The sequence below is a fragment of the Hyperolius riggenbachi genome, chromosome 2 (assembly GCF_040937935.1).
Source record: "Hyperolius riggenbachi isolate aHypRig1 chromosome 2, aHypRig1.pri, whole genome shotgun sequence".
NCBI lineage: Eukaryota > Metazoa > Chordata > Amphibia > Anura > Hyperoliidae > Hyperolius > Hyperolius riggenbachi.
The window spans coordinates 94,231,965-94,250,256 of NC_090647.1; the positions used below are offsets into that span (position 1 = coordinate 94,231,965).

General features: G+C 38.8%; 1 protein-coding gene across 5 annotated transcripts in view; it reads right to left on the bottom strand.

Annotated features, from left to right (window-relative positions):
- The window catches only part of DCLK1 (doublecortin like kinase 1), a 450,773-nt gene that overhangs the window by 151,362 nt on the left and 281,119 nt on the right, over window positions 1–18,292 (bottom strand). The window contains exon 7 of one of the 5 annotated variants that reach the window (XM_068267076.1): window positions 11,295–11,377. The exons of the other annotated variants lie outside the window; for them this stretch is intronic. Within the exon in view, the coding sequence (XP_068123177.1) occupies window positions 11,321–11,377 (57 nt within the window). The 3' untranslated portion in view covers window positions 11,295–11,320. The remainder of the gene's footprint in view (window positions 1–11,294; window positions 11,378–18,292) is intronic. 5 annotated transcript variants of the gene reach the window in all.

Sequence of the window (18,292 nt, forward strand, 5' to 3'; positions counted from 1 at the left end):
AAATGTTTACAGGCTGGTCATTTTTCTAGACAATGACTAGCTTTAGAACATTTTAAATCAAGACAAGAGAAAAAAGTGACTTTAAGGACAACTGTAACCAATAAAAAAGTAAGATACTCACCTAAGAGGAGGGAAGGCTCTGGATCCCTTACAGCCTCTCCATTTCATTTTGTATCCCCTCGTTCCACTGCCGGACCCCCATTCAATCCTCCTGCCGCCTGCATGTTTGGGACTCCTCTGAAGTATTTGGGTCTCTGAGTACTTCCGGAGATAATTGTTACTGAGCCCATGCTTGTTTATGCTCAGTACGGAGCTGCTTGTCTTTGGAGGTATTCAAAGACCCGAGTGCTTCTGAGAAGACTCAAATGCCTCTTCAACATTAAAGGCAGAGGCTGGAACCCGAGGGCTGGAGGCTCCCAGAGTGATCCAGAGCCTTCCCTCTTCTTAAAGTGAACCTCCAGACTAAAAATCTACTCAGCAGCACTGAAAAGGCTTTGTGTTTCTTTAACAGTTTCACAGCATCAGAACTTTGTTTTTCTTACCCAAGCCTCATTTTTAGCTGCACAGAAGCGAAGCCCCGCCCCATCAAATAAATCTGCCCGGGCATATTTTCCCTGATGCTGTGCAAAGCATGATGGGGTTTCTGATGTTCTTCTTCTGCTGTTTTGGTGCAAATTTGATTTTTAAATTTTGAATTTGAGATTTGAAGCCTAGCGAGCGCAGCTGGGAGGGGTGATCAGGACACAGGACAGGTGGAACTGTGTCTCATGCTCCCTGTCACCTCCTTTCAACCAAAAAGATGGCTGCCCCCATGAAATCACAAACATTTGCTTGTTCTTTTAAAACAGGGTGGGTAATAGATTATATTTACCTATCTATTTTAATTAACATAACTAATGTAACTTAATGACAGTATGTTTGTTTAGGCTGAAGCTCCCCTTTAAAGCGAATCTGAGATGAAAAACGAACTATAACAAGTAACTTGTCTATATATCTTATCTAAAGTTTAGATGGTTTACACAGCATATCTAGCTGCAAACAGTTTTAATAGAATATGATTATTTATTCCTGTGATACGACAGCAGCCATGTTGTTTGTAAACATTACACATAAGCAGGCTTATCTGCATCTTGAGCCATCAGCCTAATCCCCTCTCCTCCTCCCTCCTCCCCTCTGCCTCTGTAATCAATGGCTAGTAACACCTCCCCCTCCTCCTGCCCAGACTGAGCTTCCATGAGCCCTTGCTACTGCCAAGGCTCTCTAAAAACCTGTGGGCGTGGCTTTTTTAGTTTATAGGGAATTAGAGTATTAAAACAAAAACAAAAAAGTATTTGGCTTGAGGAATGCCCTATAAACAATAGGAAAGGAACACAATTATGCAATGTGTAAAAGTTCACCTCGCATCCACTTTAAGTGAATATTTTTTTTTTTAATTGGTTACAGTTGTCTTTTAACAGTGGTCTACTGCCCATTTCTGTTAGACTCTAGCTTACAAAGACATCTAAAGGAGTTCCATGCATATAATTTGCATTTGTCTCCTATTATAGCTTTTCTCATTACTATTTTACATATTATAATGCATTTCTGGAATTTTTATACTAGTTGAATGAAGACAGAATTAGTTAGAAGTTCCCTTTAAATGTCACCTTAGTTGGTACAGGAACAGAGCCAATCACACTGTGGAAACCTGACTTTACAGCTTGCTTATGATTCTCAAAACTAGACATAGGGAATCCTTCAATGTCTACTCCATTAACTTCATTGTTGTCATTACATTTCAAAAGTATCTTGGTTTCTGATTTGTTGTGCTTCATCTGCCACTTAACAAGCACAAGGCTATTAATACAAAAATGCATGTTGATAAAGGTTTCATGATTATCTGAATAGTCATCTGTGCACTTTACACAATGTACAGTTTAGGCACTAACTATCATAAATGACTCTTAGCTTTTTGGTATTAGTACTGTCATTTTAGCAAAGACACCAATTACAGGCAAAGTCAAAATGCATTTTAGTGCAAACGACATAGATGACATATCCACAAAAGTAGTCCTGCTTAAAACTAAACCTTGAAAGAAGGCCTAAACAGGGCCATCCTCAAAGGTATCTGTGAAAAATGTAGGAATAACTCCAGGATAACTCCAGGGGTCATTGTCTGGAGATTGAGGAGGTAATCGGTGCTGTATGGGGTATTTACTTAACATAGTACCGTTCAAGTCCAAGCTGTTTCTGTGCAGGTGCACTATACATCTGTCTATTCATAGAAATTAGATTAGCACCATTGCCTGAAGCTGAAATGCTACAAAATGGAGGAAAATTGAGGTGACCCTGGAAATAGAATTTTAGGAGCTTGTTACTTGGATGGCCAAAGAGGAGCTAAGTGTAATGTGAACATTGACACTTAATCCCACCTTCTGCTCAACATCCTGAAACTTCAGACAAGGACACTATCTGGAGTCTTCCTTTAAGTGATGATGGTTGTTTTGAGGAGGTGGAACTTTTGCAAGCTGAAATACTACTGTTATGGACATATCCTCTTACAAGGCCTTGTTAAACAATGTATGTAAAATACATTACATTTACTGTCCAGGCTATAGACATTTTTCTATTCTTGTAGACAGAAAACAGAGCATCAGTACTCAAATTAAAACTTGAAATGAAAAAGCATCCTAAATAGTGTATCTATTTAGGATGCATGTAAAGTTCTTATAGCATTTGGCCACGTACCTTTTGTTAAAACAGTAGAGTATAGTAGAATGTTAGCCATCAGTTAAAGTGGAACTAAACTCAGAATTTCCTATCTGCTTAGCCACATCATGATAACCTTTATGAACAAAAAATACAAATAGAATTTTTGGGAATAAAATGAAGTTTAGAACATGGTACACTGTGCAGAGAGCACTGAAGGGGTTAAGCCTCAGTGTTTACTGTATTACTGTATGGGGACAGAGCAGTTCTCCTGCAGTTTATTCACAACTGCTGATAAGATCTAATTAGACACCTTGATCTGGGTAAACAAACACAGAAAGTGGATTTTTTTTCAGCAACTATATGTGGAATAAAGAATTTTCATTGTGTGCTGTGCAAGAGTTCAGTTCCGCTTTAATGCAGGAGGTCTTGAATCAGGTGATTGCTTTTGACCCAATTGATAGGTCTTTTTATACCTTTCTTCCTGATCATTTAAAAAAGACTATTGGGTTGAATACTCTTTACATCTTTTTTCAACTTGATTTAAAATTTCCTGCTTTAACTGATGGCTAAAATGGTAATATGGCCAAATAAGACAGGGAGAGAAGTATACTGTGCCAAAACTGGGGATCTTATGCACATATGTAGACATCACTTCCTCCTTCCCATCCTACCTCATGTGAAATAAAAACACACTTCTTTTAAAGGAATATACTTAATGTTCAATTTTTCAGTGGCAGTTAGGTGAGTCTGGAATTTGCCTTGAGGCTAAGTACCGGCAACCACTTTTCCCACTCTAACTATTGTGCATTGCGAATTATTACCTCTCAGAAATGTGCCTTGATAAAATCACATATACACGACTGAATAACAAAAAAAATTGGGGTTTTATTCAATGTGTGAAAATAATTTTATCAGAAGATATTCCAGTGAAAGAAAAATGTCTGTAGCCATTACCACTGTTTAAAATTCTACTCACATTTTGCAACATACAGTAAAATGAGATATCATTTACAACATACAACTGATAAACATAATTAAAGCTGTCCCTTAAAACAGTAGTAACACTTCAAATAATCTTAGGCTTTGTACAAATATTATTTTTCCCCCAAAATCATAATGTGATAGTTGTAATCATAAACAACAGCATAACAATAGTATATATGAATTGTCAAACAGACTTTCAGGTCAAAGGGGTTCAACTGCAACAGCAAAGGCAACCATTTCATGATGAATGTTAACATTTTAATAATTGAGATTTCATGATTATTACTCAAGGACTTTACCATATCTACTCAAATATAAGCCTGTCTGAGTATAATTTGAGACAATCATTATTGCCTCAGAAAACAGATGAAAATGGATGACTGAACTAATAAGGGCTAATAAAGAGGGCTTTATTGTGGCCACGGTTTTTCCCCTTTACATTGCCACTAATGCCAGTGCCACTAATAAGGAGTCTCCCATTATTAAGGCTTTATAAACCAACCCTGGCATTTTCCAAAGGCATGCATGTAGTAACGGAACTAGGGAGACCAAGGGTTTAAATGTAAACCAATTTTTAAAGCCCCCTCCAAATTCTCAGCTTACCGTATGTATCCTATGATCTAGGTGTTGTGCTATAATCATGCAGATGACAGGGACACAGAGTGATCATTTTCAGCAGTATTTTGCTACTCACACATAAGAACATAACCAGCTGAGATGTACAAGACTTTTTAGAAGGAATTATAAATAGCAAGGCTTAAAATACTATTACATGCATAGATACTATACCATACATACAAAGATAGTGTACTAGCAGCCATTCACCAAAATATGGTTGGCAACACACACATCAATCTGGTAAGGCAATTTCTGGGCAATACTAGAATATATATATATATATATATATATATATATATATATATATATATATATATATATATATATATATATATATATACAGTATAATCTCATTATAGTAAACTTTGCTATAGTAAACAAAATGATTGTCCAGGTCCCAGCCAAGCACCATTAAATATATATGGGAGTAACGCCTGTTATAGTAAACTCTGATATAATAGAACTTCTGTTATAGTAAAACAGTTTTTAGGCCCCTGTGGTATTCTGTATCCGGCTATAGTGTAAAGTGAGAGTGCGCATGCGTCATACGTCAGTCAGAGACTCATGAACCATCGTCGGGCTGGCAGCCACTTGTAGCCTGCTCGCAATTTACACACTACACTGGGTTGGCGTGGATTACTTCAAAGCACCAGCCAATGAGACCTATGCTTCCTGTGTAAGCTGCTACCTGACCACTGAGGGAATTGCCTGTCATGTGTGACTTGCTTGTGCATGGCTGCAATGCTACAGTATCATCCAGGCTGAACAGAAATGTGGACAGAGGAGAAGAGTGCACTATCAGTATTTTACCTGCATTAACCAGTAGCCGACTGCGTCACGCCGATGGGCGTGGCCGTGGCGGCAGCCCCAGGACCGCCTAACGTCGATCGGCGTAAAGTCCTGGGGCTCTGGTTTTCAGGAGATCGCGCGGAGGCTGCGCGCGCATCCCCTGCTTGGTGGGCGGAGCAGAGCCTTTAGTCTCCGAGCGGCTATTGCTGCTCGGGAGACTGTTAGACGGCGAAACCGCCGTCTAATTACTGGCGCAGCGCTGCGATCTGCCGCAGCGCTGTACTGGGGACAGCCGTGTGACACGGCTGTCCCCTCCTTAGGCACAGGGGTGATCGGCTGTCATAGGCTGAAGCCTATGACAGCTGATCACGTGGATTGGCTGGCGGGGGGAGGGAGGGGGGAGTATATGAAAGTAAAAAAAAAACACATTTTTTATTAATAAAAATGACAAATAAACAAACTTAAACAAATAAACATCTGGGGGGCGATCAGACCCCACCAGCAGAGAGCTCTGTTGGTGGGGAAAAAAGGGGGGGGGGGGGAGGAATCACTAGTGTGCTGTGTTGTGCGGCCCTGCAGCTTGGCCTTAAAGCTGCAGTGGCCAATTTGTCAAAAAATGTTCTGGTCACTATGGGGGTTTAACACCATGGTCCTCAAGACGTTAACTGGTGAGACCTATGCTTCCTGTGCAAGCTGTTGCGTGATTATTGCATGCAAATCCCTGCATATAGAGCACTGTGCATTTTGATCTAGCTTAAACATTGTCTGTGTTTTCTAGCTGAAGCATTGAAACGAAAAAAATGACTCCCAATGATTAACTAAATTAAGATACAGCACTATAGTATACTTTATATGCTTGAGTATGACAGTTTCTGATACAGTAAACTTATTTTCACTGGAGTTCCTCTTTAAACAATATCAGTTTCCTGGCAGTCCTGCTGATCTCTTTGGCTGCAGTAGTGGCTGAATCACACACCTGAAACAAGCATGCAGCTAATCCAGTCTGACTTCAGAGCACCTGATCTGCATGCTTGTTCAGGGGCTGTGGCTAAAAGTATTAGAGACACAGGATCAGCAGGAGAGTCAGGCAACTGGTATTATTTTAAACGGAAAAATCCATATCCTTCTCAGTTTAGGTCCCCTTTAAGCTGGCCATACATTTAGCAATGTTTTGGCTTGATGGACTATCCAATTCAATAATTTTATCGAATCAGTTAAAAATCGGTGATGCAACAAGCATGCCCGAATGATAATCGAGTATGCTGGAAAGATCTTGGTCTGATGTGGTCCATCGAGTGCGCGAAAGTAACATCATACAATACCACAATGACCAACGAACACGATGGACCCCGGCTGTTGGCCCCGCAAATGTAAATGTTCCGCCCCCCTGCTGTTCCTGGTCTTGTCCACTGTGTCTCCTTAGCACCACCAGGTGAGTGTGTGACATCACAGACATGCTACGTGCTACACGTGCCATGTGGTGGCTGCGTGTGATGGCTGTGCTCGGGGGAAGCAGCTGACAAGACCGAGAGTCACTACAGCGGGAGCAGGTGAGATTACAATGCACAGGCACTGTAGGGAGCACATTAACATTTAGGGGGAGAGAGGCAGAGGTGACATCACAAGGCTAATTCTTCAAATATTTCATGCTGAAATCAATCAGGAATCAGCCTGCAATGTATTGGCAGCCAACAGATCTCTCTCTGATCAGATTCAATCAGAGAGAGATCTGTTTTTTGGTAGATCTACCCATACATCACTAGCTGTGTGGTCACCTTAAAGTGGTCTGAAACTCTGACATAACATTTAATAAAAATGAGTTTTCCTATTTTTTATTACTCATACAGTTACTATATTTGCTTTTGTGCACAAGTAATATTGTCTGTTTACAAATAAGTTCCCAAGCTACAGTTTATCTGCTCTGAAAGCTTACATTGCATTTTATTCAAGCTGCTTTTTATTATATATTAAAATCTTCTATCGAGCTATTCTGAACTGTGTGCATGCTTGAAACACAGAGAGCTCGTTTTCAGTTGTTAGACAAAGTAAAAACTGAGGAATGTAAACAAAATATACTGTTATCTCCACTTTGGATCCTAAGCTGATGGGGCTTTCCATGGCAGGACCGAGTGCTGTGTTTAACTGTTTGAATGCTGTTCTGCAACATTTTTTGTGATAGTAGCTTTAAAGCTGTAAGGAATCTTTTAGAGCAAAGAAGAAATGCTGAGTTTTAGACCACTTTAAGAAGAGCCAAAACTAAATTCATGCTGGTAAGAATTTCCAGAAATTGCTTCAAGGGACTCCGAGGAGTAATTAAAAAACAAAATTGGAACGTACCTGGGGCTTTCTCCAGCCCACCGTAGGTTGGGAGGTCCCCAGGCTTCCTCCTGGATCTTCTCCCGGTCCCTCCGTAGAAATCACGACCGGCGACACCGGGGCCGAGTGTCGGGCTGACACTTCCTGAATGGCCACGCTTGTCGTCATCATGCCGACATGCGTGACAGTACAGTGCATTTCTGACTCTAAACCGCACATGCGCAGTACTGTCACATCGGCCACTGTGATGACGCGTAGCGGAAAGCGTGATGATGACGAGCATGGCCGTTCAGGAAGTGTCAGCCTGACACTCGGCCCCGGTGTCACTGGTTGTGATTTCTGTGGAGGGACTGGGAGAGGAGCCAGGAGGACGCCAGGGGACCTTCCAACCTACGGTGGGCTGGAGAAAGCTCCAGGTAAGTTTCAATTTTGTTTTTAACTACTCCTCGGAGTTCCTTTAACAGATTGATGTGTGTGGCACTTCCTATGGCTAAGGATTGTTGAGGGGAAAAATCATTCTAATACAATATTTTTGCACAGCTAAGTCCAACTGATTGTTTTACATAATCATATATAGAATATTCTCAACAATTCTGGTCTCAGAACGGTGAGATATTTTCTGAAATGTACCTTAACAGTGTTCAAGACAAAATATTCTGTGTGTAGCAAAAAACTGGTGCACCCACAATTACTGCCTATTCACATTCATCATCACAAAGTGGTTGCCTAACTGTGGAATTAACTCTATGTGCAATAAGGGAACGATATCAAACTGCAAACTGGTGTGATGTCATATTTTGGACCTCAACCTGTTGGCATTAATGTTCATTTCTTTAAGCAGAAAGGCATCTTGCATTCATAATGTTGTATGCAAATAAAATGACTGAAGTTTTAATTCCTTTTTACTGTTAGTTAAATCGTATTACTGTATAGACTTTTTTTTTATCTTTAGTATACTACAGTAAGACATTAGTCTTTTCCAGTTATAAAACTTGTCACTCCAACCAGCAGGTTGAATTCCAAAAAAAAAAACAGGCCTGAAACATGAATTTGTAATATTTTATTTTACTAACTACAATTTTTTTTTATTAAATCCATTATTTTCACTACTAAAATTAATAAATAATCCCAATTTAAAAAATCATTATACAATCTTTTTCATAAGTCAAAAACAACATTCTTGATCACTGATTATATTATGACATTGGTCATTCATAAAAATGTCTTTGGAGTGCATTTTGGGAAAAACATTAATTAGTGACTATGAACAACAGTTTAATACTGGATCAAAATATCATGTTTTATACCACAGAGTTTACATTTTATGGGGGAATGAGGCAGAAATATTTTGGTCCGGTATATTTTAATAAACTACTTTATATGCTTTTATCTCAATAAGAAAGCAAAATAAAATAAAATCAATACTGAACCAAATTTAAGTCGCTTTAACAAATGTATTATTCAATTGTGAATGTTCTCTCCAGTTAGCTGTATCCTTACATTACAAAATGTTAAAATGTTTTATCACTAAATCAATAATCGCTGAATTAAAATTACTCTGTTTGCAGCCCCAAACACATATACAATATAGCACTTAAAAGCAGTTTAACAAGAATTAAAATGTGCAAAGCTCAAACCAAATAATCATGTTGTAATCCAGAAGATAAGCATTATAATAATAAAATGATTTAGCTTTATTGAGTTAGGCAATCACAAAGCTTTTTTTTTGTTAACATTCAAGAGCAAGAATAGCAGTTAAAAGTAAAGCACAGTAATTAATAATATTAGTTCACAATTTCCTGGCAATCCAGATGTCATAGGAAACAGGTTAGCGAAATACAGAATAAAATACATAAACAAAAGCTGACACTTGGATCATAAAATATATAGCCAATGAAGGGCAATGGCTAAGGTGTTTAGAAGTAGAATATTAGGAATGTACATATAATTTGCTTCTTTTAAACGCCCTTTAGCAGACTAATTTGGCTTTTCTGTCATTTGTATTATAGTTAATTAATGTAAATGATTAACTATAAATTATTACTGTGGTTTCTTGATGTAATTGCACTCTTACAAAAATACGTAAGCATGGTGTAACTCATTAATTTATTTAAAATGAATAAATATGCCAACAGCAAGCCATGCACTTATATTCAGGCATGAACAGGAATGAGCCATGGAAAAATTTTATAGGCCGATATTAATAGAAAGGAGTATTGATTTTTTGGCAATATCAGTGATATTTACACTGAATTGCTGATGGGCTTCTGGAATTTATTCAACTCTTAACATATGGTTTTACTATTTATTTAACATATGGTTTTACTATTTATTTAAAGTGACACTGAAGCGGAAAAAAATGATGATATAATGAATTGTATGTGCAGTACAGATAATTAATAGAACATTAGTAACAAAAAGAAAAGAGTCTCATATTTTTATTTTCTATTATATAGCATTTTTTAATAACATTGCATCATTCTCTAATATTTGCAGTTTACAAACTACACTCTGCATTTTAACCACTTAACGACCACCTAACGCTGATAGGCGTCGGCAGGTCGAAGTGGCGTTTCCATGGAAACGGCCGCTCGTTCCAGCGTCCGTTCCATGTCAGTTCACGGAGGATGTCTCCGTGAACAGCCTGCGAGCCTCCGATCGCGGCTCGTAGGCTAATTGTAAACATGCGGGGAAGAAATCCCCACTGTTTACATCAATACGGCGCTGCTAAGCAGCAGCGCCGTAAAGGAGATCGGCGATCCCCGGCCTCTGATTGGCTGGGGATCGCCGCCGTCTGATAGGCTAAAGCCTATTGGAGGCGGTACAGGACGGATCGCCGTCCTGTGCCGCCCAGATCCAGAGCAAGAGGGAGGGAGGAATATCGCTGCGGAGGGGGGCTTTGAGGAGCTCCCCCCCTCCCGCTCGGCCACAAAGAGCAGCGTTTAGACCCCGCCAGCAAGACATCCCTCTAGTGGGGAAAAAAGGGGGGGGAAGTCTGATCGCCCTGCCATAATCACGATCTGTGCTGCGGGCTGGAGAGCCCACGCAGCACAGATGACACAGAAATCCCTTGGTCCTTAAGCGGATAAACTATGAAACAGAGCAGAGCTCATGACCCTTTGAACTTTTCTGCAGGAAAATCTTATCTGAAGCTGTCTTTCACTGTTCCTTTAATGTATAAGTGCTTCAGAAAAAAAAGCATTGCTCTCTGACTAAATTAGTTAGAGAGCTCAGAGAAGCTCTTTTGCATAGATACCAAGTGAAGTTTCTTAACTCTTCCTGTACTGGAAACAAAATGAGACTCACACCTTTGCTACTAATGTTCTATTTCTTAGTTGAACTACACATACAAGTCGTTATATCATAAGTTTATTTTCACTTCAGATTCCCTTTAAATCTTTATTGTTCACTGTGTGAGAAGATATGCATTTTTCTGGAATTTACTGTGAAACTAAATATATCTGTGATCAAGTCAAAAGGTGCTTGGTTTCCAAGTTCACATATACTTTGCTTCAGCTGGTAGGAAGTTGAATTCTTTAACAGGAATGACCTCTACAGAATCTCCTGTGGGCGAATTTTGTGTAATATTTTATGCTCAGAGGTCCCACTTACTGCAGGAGACCGCATACATTAATAAAAGGACAAACCTCTGAATCTCAGCATGCTGGAACTGTGCCTTAGCATTACCGAGCAATACTGCAGAGATTTGAATGTAGTCATTATGAGATCATTTTTGGACGTAAAAAACAAAATGTTTTTCTTTCTTTTGACCTAGTGTTCTTGAGAAAAAAAAATGAAATACACCCATAGCCCCAAATTACTTTACGAGCCAGAGTCAGCCTTTGTTTCACCTAATGTTATAGTTAATCAGCTTAAGCTATCACCAAGTCACAAACCAGAAACACTGCTCCATTTTCTCTTTTTAAACTGATTCTCCTACTGAATCCAAATCGTCCGATGACAGATGACGATACAGGTCCTGTAAGATGAAGTGCATTACAGATTTGTTCACCTGTTTTATTCTTCTTATTAAAATATTTTACAATAAATGTATTTTGGTACAGACATTTCACAAAGTAATAAAAAAAACTGTATCGTTTATATATGGTACACAGATCAATATAAAAGAACATAAATGGTTATGGACATAGGCCAGAATTAAATTGCAGAATAATGTTTGTAAAATCACCTGGGGTTTTATATGTAAAGGACTCATCAACTGATTATTTTTATGCTTTTACATCGGTTAATTAGGAGCTAGTTCATAAAATCTAGCCTGGTTTTGAGAAGACCTTTGAAGGCTATAGGTCTCTAGGGCCACACAATGCCACCACCTTTAATGTGCACTAACATAGAATTACTATGGACAACACATATTTTTTTTTACTTTCAAACTGTATCATTTGATATATTTACACAGTGAAAGCCCGCCTAACAGTTTGGTAACCATTGTAAAGAAAACCATTTTTGTTCATAGCAACAGATCTGCTTCCGGTCATCATTTCTCAGTGTACGTTTTTAAAAACAAGTCAGATAATTTGAAGTTCTCATGGTGGATACACATTTTATAGATAAAACAAGCCCATCGTTTTTATATTTTTGACATGGCTGAAACCTAACTTACATCTAAACCAAGTTCTGGAAAAATGGATCTGTCTGCCTCTGTAACAGATACCATCACTTTCAAAAAGTCTGGTAGCCATGGGCTGTTGAAAGAGGAAGCCCTTGTATGACCTGTACTCTGTTCTCATATTACTGTACCTCCATACCACAAAATAAGATGCTATGATGACACCAATATTTGACCTTTAGATGAACAATATTGTTTTACTCTAAAGACATGAGGTTTGTTCATCTTGTCTGATACCTTATTTGATATTTTATTTGTCATCCTGTTATGATTTCTGTTTGTTTTTATGCTTTATATCAGCTTCACAAGCAAATTGGTTAGACTTTATGCTATATCAACATACGTACTTATACTATGTCAACATACGTAAACTTAAATGTATTGCCACTAAAAGCTATCCGTCCAAAACTTTTAACTTGCAATAATAAATAAAAGATCATTTGCAACTAAAAAAAGAAACATAATTAACTCTAGAAAACTATTTGGAAGTAAAAAGCAGAAATCAACATTTTTTGTTTACAGAGATTTGACCCTGTTACAGTATGCTTTAGTTGGAGCACAAGTCACATCACTTTCTGCAGATTGTTCACAGTGAAAGGCTGTATGTCTATATGAAGCAGACCACGGGGTAACCGCAGATACAGTAATTATAGACGGAATATGATGGAGTGATCATTAGGTGATAGACAGCACTTGCACCATAGAGACATTGGGCCAGATTTATCAAATAATTACCGACAGCTTTTTTTCTTAAACAGTTACATAGTTACATAGTTATTTTGGTTGAAAAAAGACATACGTCCATCGAGTTCAACCAGTATAAAGTACAACACCAGCCTGCTCCCTCACATATCCCTGTTGATCCAGAGGAAGGCGAAAAAACCCTTACAAGGCATGGTCCAATTAGCCCCTAAAGGGAAAAATTCCTTCCCGACTCCAGATGGCAATCAGATAAATTTCCCTGGATCAACATCATTAGGCATTACCTAGTAATTGTAGCCATGGATGTCTTTCAACGCAAGGAAAGCATCTAAGCCCTCTTTAAATGCAGGTATAGAGTTTGCCATAACGACTTCCTGTGGCAATGCATTCCACATCTTAAGCACTCTAACTGTAAAGAACCCTTTACTAAAAAAATGGCTAAAACGTTTTTCCTCCATGCGCAGATCATGTCCTCTAGTCCTTTGAGAAGGCCTAGGGACAAAAAGCTCATGCTCCAAGCTATTATATTGCCCTCTGATGTATTTATACATGTTAATTAGATCCCCTCTAAGGCGTCTTTTCTCTAGACTAAATAAACCCAGTTTATCTAACCTTTCTTGATAAGTGAGACCTTCCATCCCACGTATATCAATTTTGTTGCTCGTCTCTGCATCTGCTCTAAAACTGCAATATCTTTTTTGTAATGTGGTGCCCAGAATTGAATTCCATATTCCAGATGTGGCCTTACTAGAGAGTTAAACAGGGGCAATATTATGCTAGCATCTCGAGTTTTTATTTCCCTTTTAAAGCATCCCAAAATTTTGTTAGCTTTAGCTGCAGCTGCTTGGCATTGAGTACGCTTATTTAAAGCGGAATATAACCCTGCATTTCAACTTTGCTCTAAAACATTATTTACAGTATATTATATGCAACCAGCATTTTTTTTTTTACTAGACCAGCATTGGAAGGGTTACACAGGGCTTTAAAGTCCCTGGAGATTTTTGCAGACGCATCCGAACTTGAGTTAGATACTTTTTGTTTACACAAATGTATCTAAGTGTTTATTGTGACTCATCTCTCTCACTGAGAAGGAGTTGGAGGACAGCCAAAGAGTGTGTAACATTTCTAAATATATACATATAACTAAATAGAATGTAACTATCTGAACGTCTGCACGGAACTTAAAACCTCTGTGTTTAACCCTTCCAATGCTGGTCTAGTAAAAAAAAATGCTTTTTGCATATAATATGCTGTAAATAATGTTTTAGAGCAAAGTTGAAATGCAGGGTTATATTCCGCTTTAACTTGTTGTCAATGAGTACTCCTAAGTCCTTCTCCAAGTTTGATGTCCCCAACTGTATCCCATTTATTTTGTATGGTGCTAGACCATTAGTACGTCCAAAATGCATGACTTTACATTTGTCAACATTGAATTTCATCTGCCATGTATGTGCCCATATAGCCATCCTATTCAGATCCTGTTGCAATATGACACTATCTTCCTGAGAGTTGATGATTCTGCACAATTTTGTATCATCTGCAAAAATAGCAACATTGCTCACTACTGCATCTACTAGGTCATTAATAAATAAATTGAAGAGCACTGGACTCAGAACAGACCCCTGTGGGACCCCACTGCTAACAGTCTCCCATTTTGAGTACGATCCATTGACCACAACTCTTTGTTTTCTGTCCATTAGCCAGTTCCCTATCCATGAACACAGTCTCTTCCCCAGTCCTTGCATCCTCAACTTTTGCACCAGACTTTTGTGGGGAACAGTGTCGAAGGCCTTTGCAAAGTCGAAGTATAACCCATCTACAGCATTCCCAATATCCACATTAGCATTCACTACCTCATAAAAGCTGAGCATGTTAGTAAAACAGGACCTGTCTTTAGTAAACCCATGTTGATGCTGAGAAATAAGATTATTTTCTACTATGAAGTCATGTATAGTATCTCTTAGTAACCCCTCAAATAGTTTGCATACAACTGATGTTAAGCTTACAGGTCTATAATTTCCTGGATCTGATTTTTTGCCCTTCTTAAATAATGGGAAAACGTAGGCTGTACACCAATCCACTGGGACTCTGCCAGTTGCAAGAGAGTCACAAAAGATAAGATAAAGGGGTTTATCTATAACTGAACTTAATTCCCTTAGGACCCGAGGATGCATGCCATCCGGGCCAGGTGCCTTGTCTATTTTTAATTTATTTAGTCTTGCCTTCACTTCTTCCTGCGTTAAGTATTTAATATTACAGTTAGAAGATTGAGACTCTTCCGCCTCTGTAGTTTGCAACAGTGCTGTTTCTTTTGTGAAGACAGAAGCAAAGAAAGCATTTAATAACTCTGCCTTACCTTGGTCATCCACCATTGAGTTCCCACCCTCATCCTTTAGGAGTCCTATACAACCCGCAGGAGGATTGTGCTGCATGATAAGAAACTTCTGAAATCCTACTTAATAGTGGCAGTTTAGTGTGAATTTCTAGAGCAGCACTACAGTTAAGAAAAGTGCAAATCCATCCCTAAGCTGCTGCAGATTAAGAAGTGCTAACTGCTTAAAAGCAGTTCTACAGATAGTGCAGCAGTGCAGACTAGACATGATTTGTGAAGGGCTCCTCCACCCTGCTAAATTCCTCCTCATAGCCTGCTGGTATTGATACAGCAGATCTATCGGTTACCTCAGCAACAGCAATTTTACCTCACACACTGCACTGTCTGAGAGACCTTCCTAGCTTCTCCTATTTTACAACAGTTTTAGAAGGAATCTGCACTATCTAGTGATTTCTTAAGATGTCCGAGACAGTTCTGCACAGATTTCTAAAAACCTACCAAGACTTTGTCTTGATAAATCTTCCACATTGAGCCTAGAAGGAGATGTTGTAGACGGGTTGCACATGTCTGCTGGATTCTAGAGAGGCAACATCTTCACCCTTCCACTGTGCAATCTGCACATGGGTCAGCGCAAGTCTCTGAGTGTGGATTGTGGTTGCCACTTTTGGTACTAATAATTTACTCTGAGCAAAACACTGAATTAATGCTGAGGAGGTTGAAACAAACATGAACTGAAATAAACTTATGAGATAACTAGCTATATGTGTAGTGGTAAAGGTAAAAATAAATGTCCTGCAGCCTCATGACCTTATTTTCTGTTTTAAACCTTCATTTCTAATGTGAATTTTGCACAGCAGCCCTAACAGTGTGAGGTAGAATCTGGTTTATTCAGTTGAGCTTCCAGTGGGGAGCATTAGGTACCATTCAAACTGTAAAGCACTACGCACTAGCACGTAAGCACTCAGTTCAAAAGGTTTCAAGTGTTTTGCTTTCTATATATTTTTCAGGTGAACCGTGGCTGCACTTGATGGCAGTTCAAATGCCTCATTTGCATAGACGAAACACTGGTTTTCTTAACTCATAAAACAAAACACAGGAAATCTCTAAATAGGACTGGTACTATACGCACTCATGTTTATCCCATCACAGACCTGATTCACATAGGTCCCATAAAAATGTTACCCCTACCAACACAAGGCATGTTGCCATAGTAATGTGCAGCGTAATATGCATTAACATAGCAATATGCATGTTACCCAGACAGCACAGGTTGCAGTAATAACAGAATGCACACTCCTCCCCCCTGTGTTGGTATCGGTAAAATTGCTATACACTCTGTCCACAGTGGTTTTACCAGACCTACATGAATCAGGCCCCGTATTCCAAGACTATTTAGGTGCGCTTTAATTTTGTCACTCTTCCAAGTTGGGTATAGCCACATTGTTTTTACTCCTAGGACTTGGGCTAGCATTTCCTGCCTCGTTTTTCACACCTTACACATGCCTACACTTCCGGGCTATGCAAAGCAAATGAAGGCAATCAATAAATGCCAAACTGGAATGTAAGAAAAAGGTCCACTGTACATTTTATGATACTCAATTGCTATCATTGTTACTGTGAGTATAATGGAGATAGACTTGCAAGCAGAATTGAAAGTGAAACGTTAAGCGGCATCTCATCAATACACTGGAGTTTAGTTGCTCTAAAAGCCTCTTGACCTTTTCTTCTTAAAGAGAAACTCCGACCAAGAATTGAACTTTATCCCAATCAGTAGCTGATACCCACTTTTACATGAGAAAAATAATGATTTTCACAAACCGACCATCAGGGGGCGCTGTATGACTGATTTTGTGCTGAAACCCCTCCCACAAGAGGCTCTGGTACCGTACGGTACTCTGGGCAAACTGCCACAATGTAACAATGTTCAGACAGGAAATAGCTGCTTACAGCTGTCTGTTAAAGCCAGACCAGCTACATAATCTGCCCACAGTAACAATGTCACCATGTAAAACATGTCAGAATGTGAATCTGGGAGAGGAAAGATTTTACAGTGAGCAAACACTGACTAAATCATGTATACATAATTATTGTAAAAATGAAGCACTTTTTTTATTACATTATTTTCACTGGAGTTCCTCTTTAAGTTACAACAAGAACAAAATGCTAGACCATCACTTCACACATAAGCAGCTATTATTATTACTACAATTATGCGTTTGTATAGCGCTTACTGTATATAGTAACATAGTTAGTTTGGTTGAAAAAAGACATCCGTCTTCAAGTCAAGTCCAACCAAGAGGAAAATAAAAATAAAAAAATAAAACAAAAAACAAGTAAAAATTAGGTACATTTCTGTCTTGCACCCTCACATATCCCGATTGATCCAGAGGAAAGTAAAAAAAATAAATAAATACCTACAAGACTTGGCAAATTTAAAGGGAAAAAATGTCTTCCCGACTCTAAGTGGCAGTAAGATAAAATAAATGGATCAACTCTGCTGGGAATTACCATTATAGCTGTGCATGACCTTCAATGCAAGGAGAACATCCAAATCGCCTTTAAATGCAGATATAGAACTTGCCATAATTTCTTTCTGTGGTAAGGTAAATTTTAACCACTTTTACTGTAAATCTTTCCTAAATAGATGGCAAAACCTTTTTTTCTCCAGTGGCGGATCATGTCTTCTTGTCCTTTGTACAAGCCTAGGGAGAGGAAACTAATCTGACAAGAATTTACAGTATATTGACCCTTAATGTCTTTCTACATGTTAATCAGAACCTCCCTTTGGTGCCTTTTATCTAACGTAAATTATTTCAGTTTCTCCAACCTCTTTTTGGTAAGTGAGACCTTCCATTTCTCTGTTCTAGCATGTCAATGTTCTTCCTATAGTGTGGTGCCCATCCCATATCCCAGAAGTGGCCTCACAAGTGATTTATACAGAGGGAGTAGTATACTAGCATCTTGTGACTTGTATTCCCTGTTTATGCATCTCACATTACTCTGTGCTAGAAAGTTTTGTATACCATCCTTTAGAATACCTTCAAACTATTTACGGTACACACAACTGGTGTTAAAGGATCACTATCATGAAAAAAAGTAGTAAGCGTTGGGAAGAAAGCGCTGTGCACCAGAGCATAAGCTTGCAGATTTATTCAAAGATCACATAGAGACAGCAAACACAAGGGGGTAACTGAAGGCCATAAGTTACCCCCCTCGCTTTTGCTATCTGT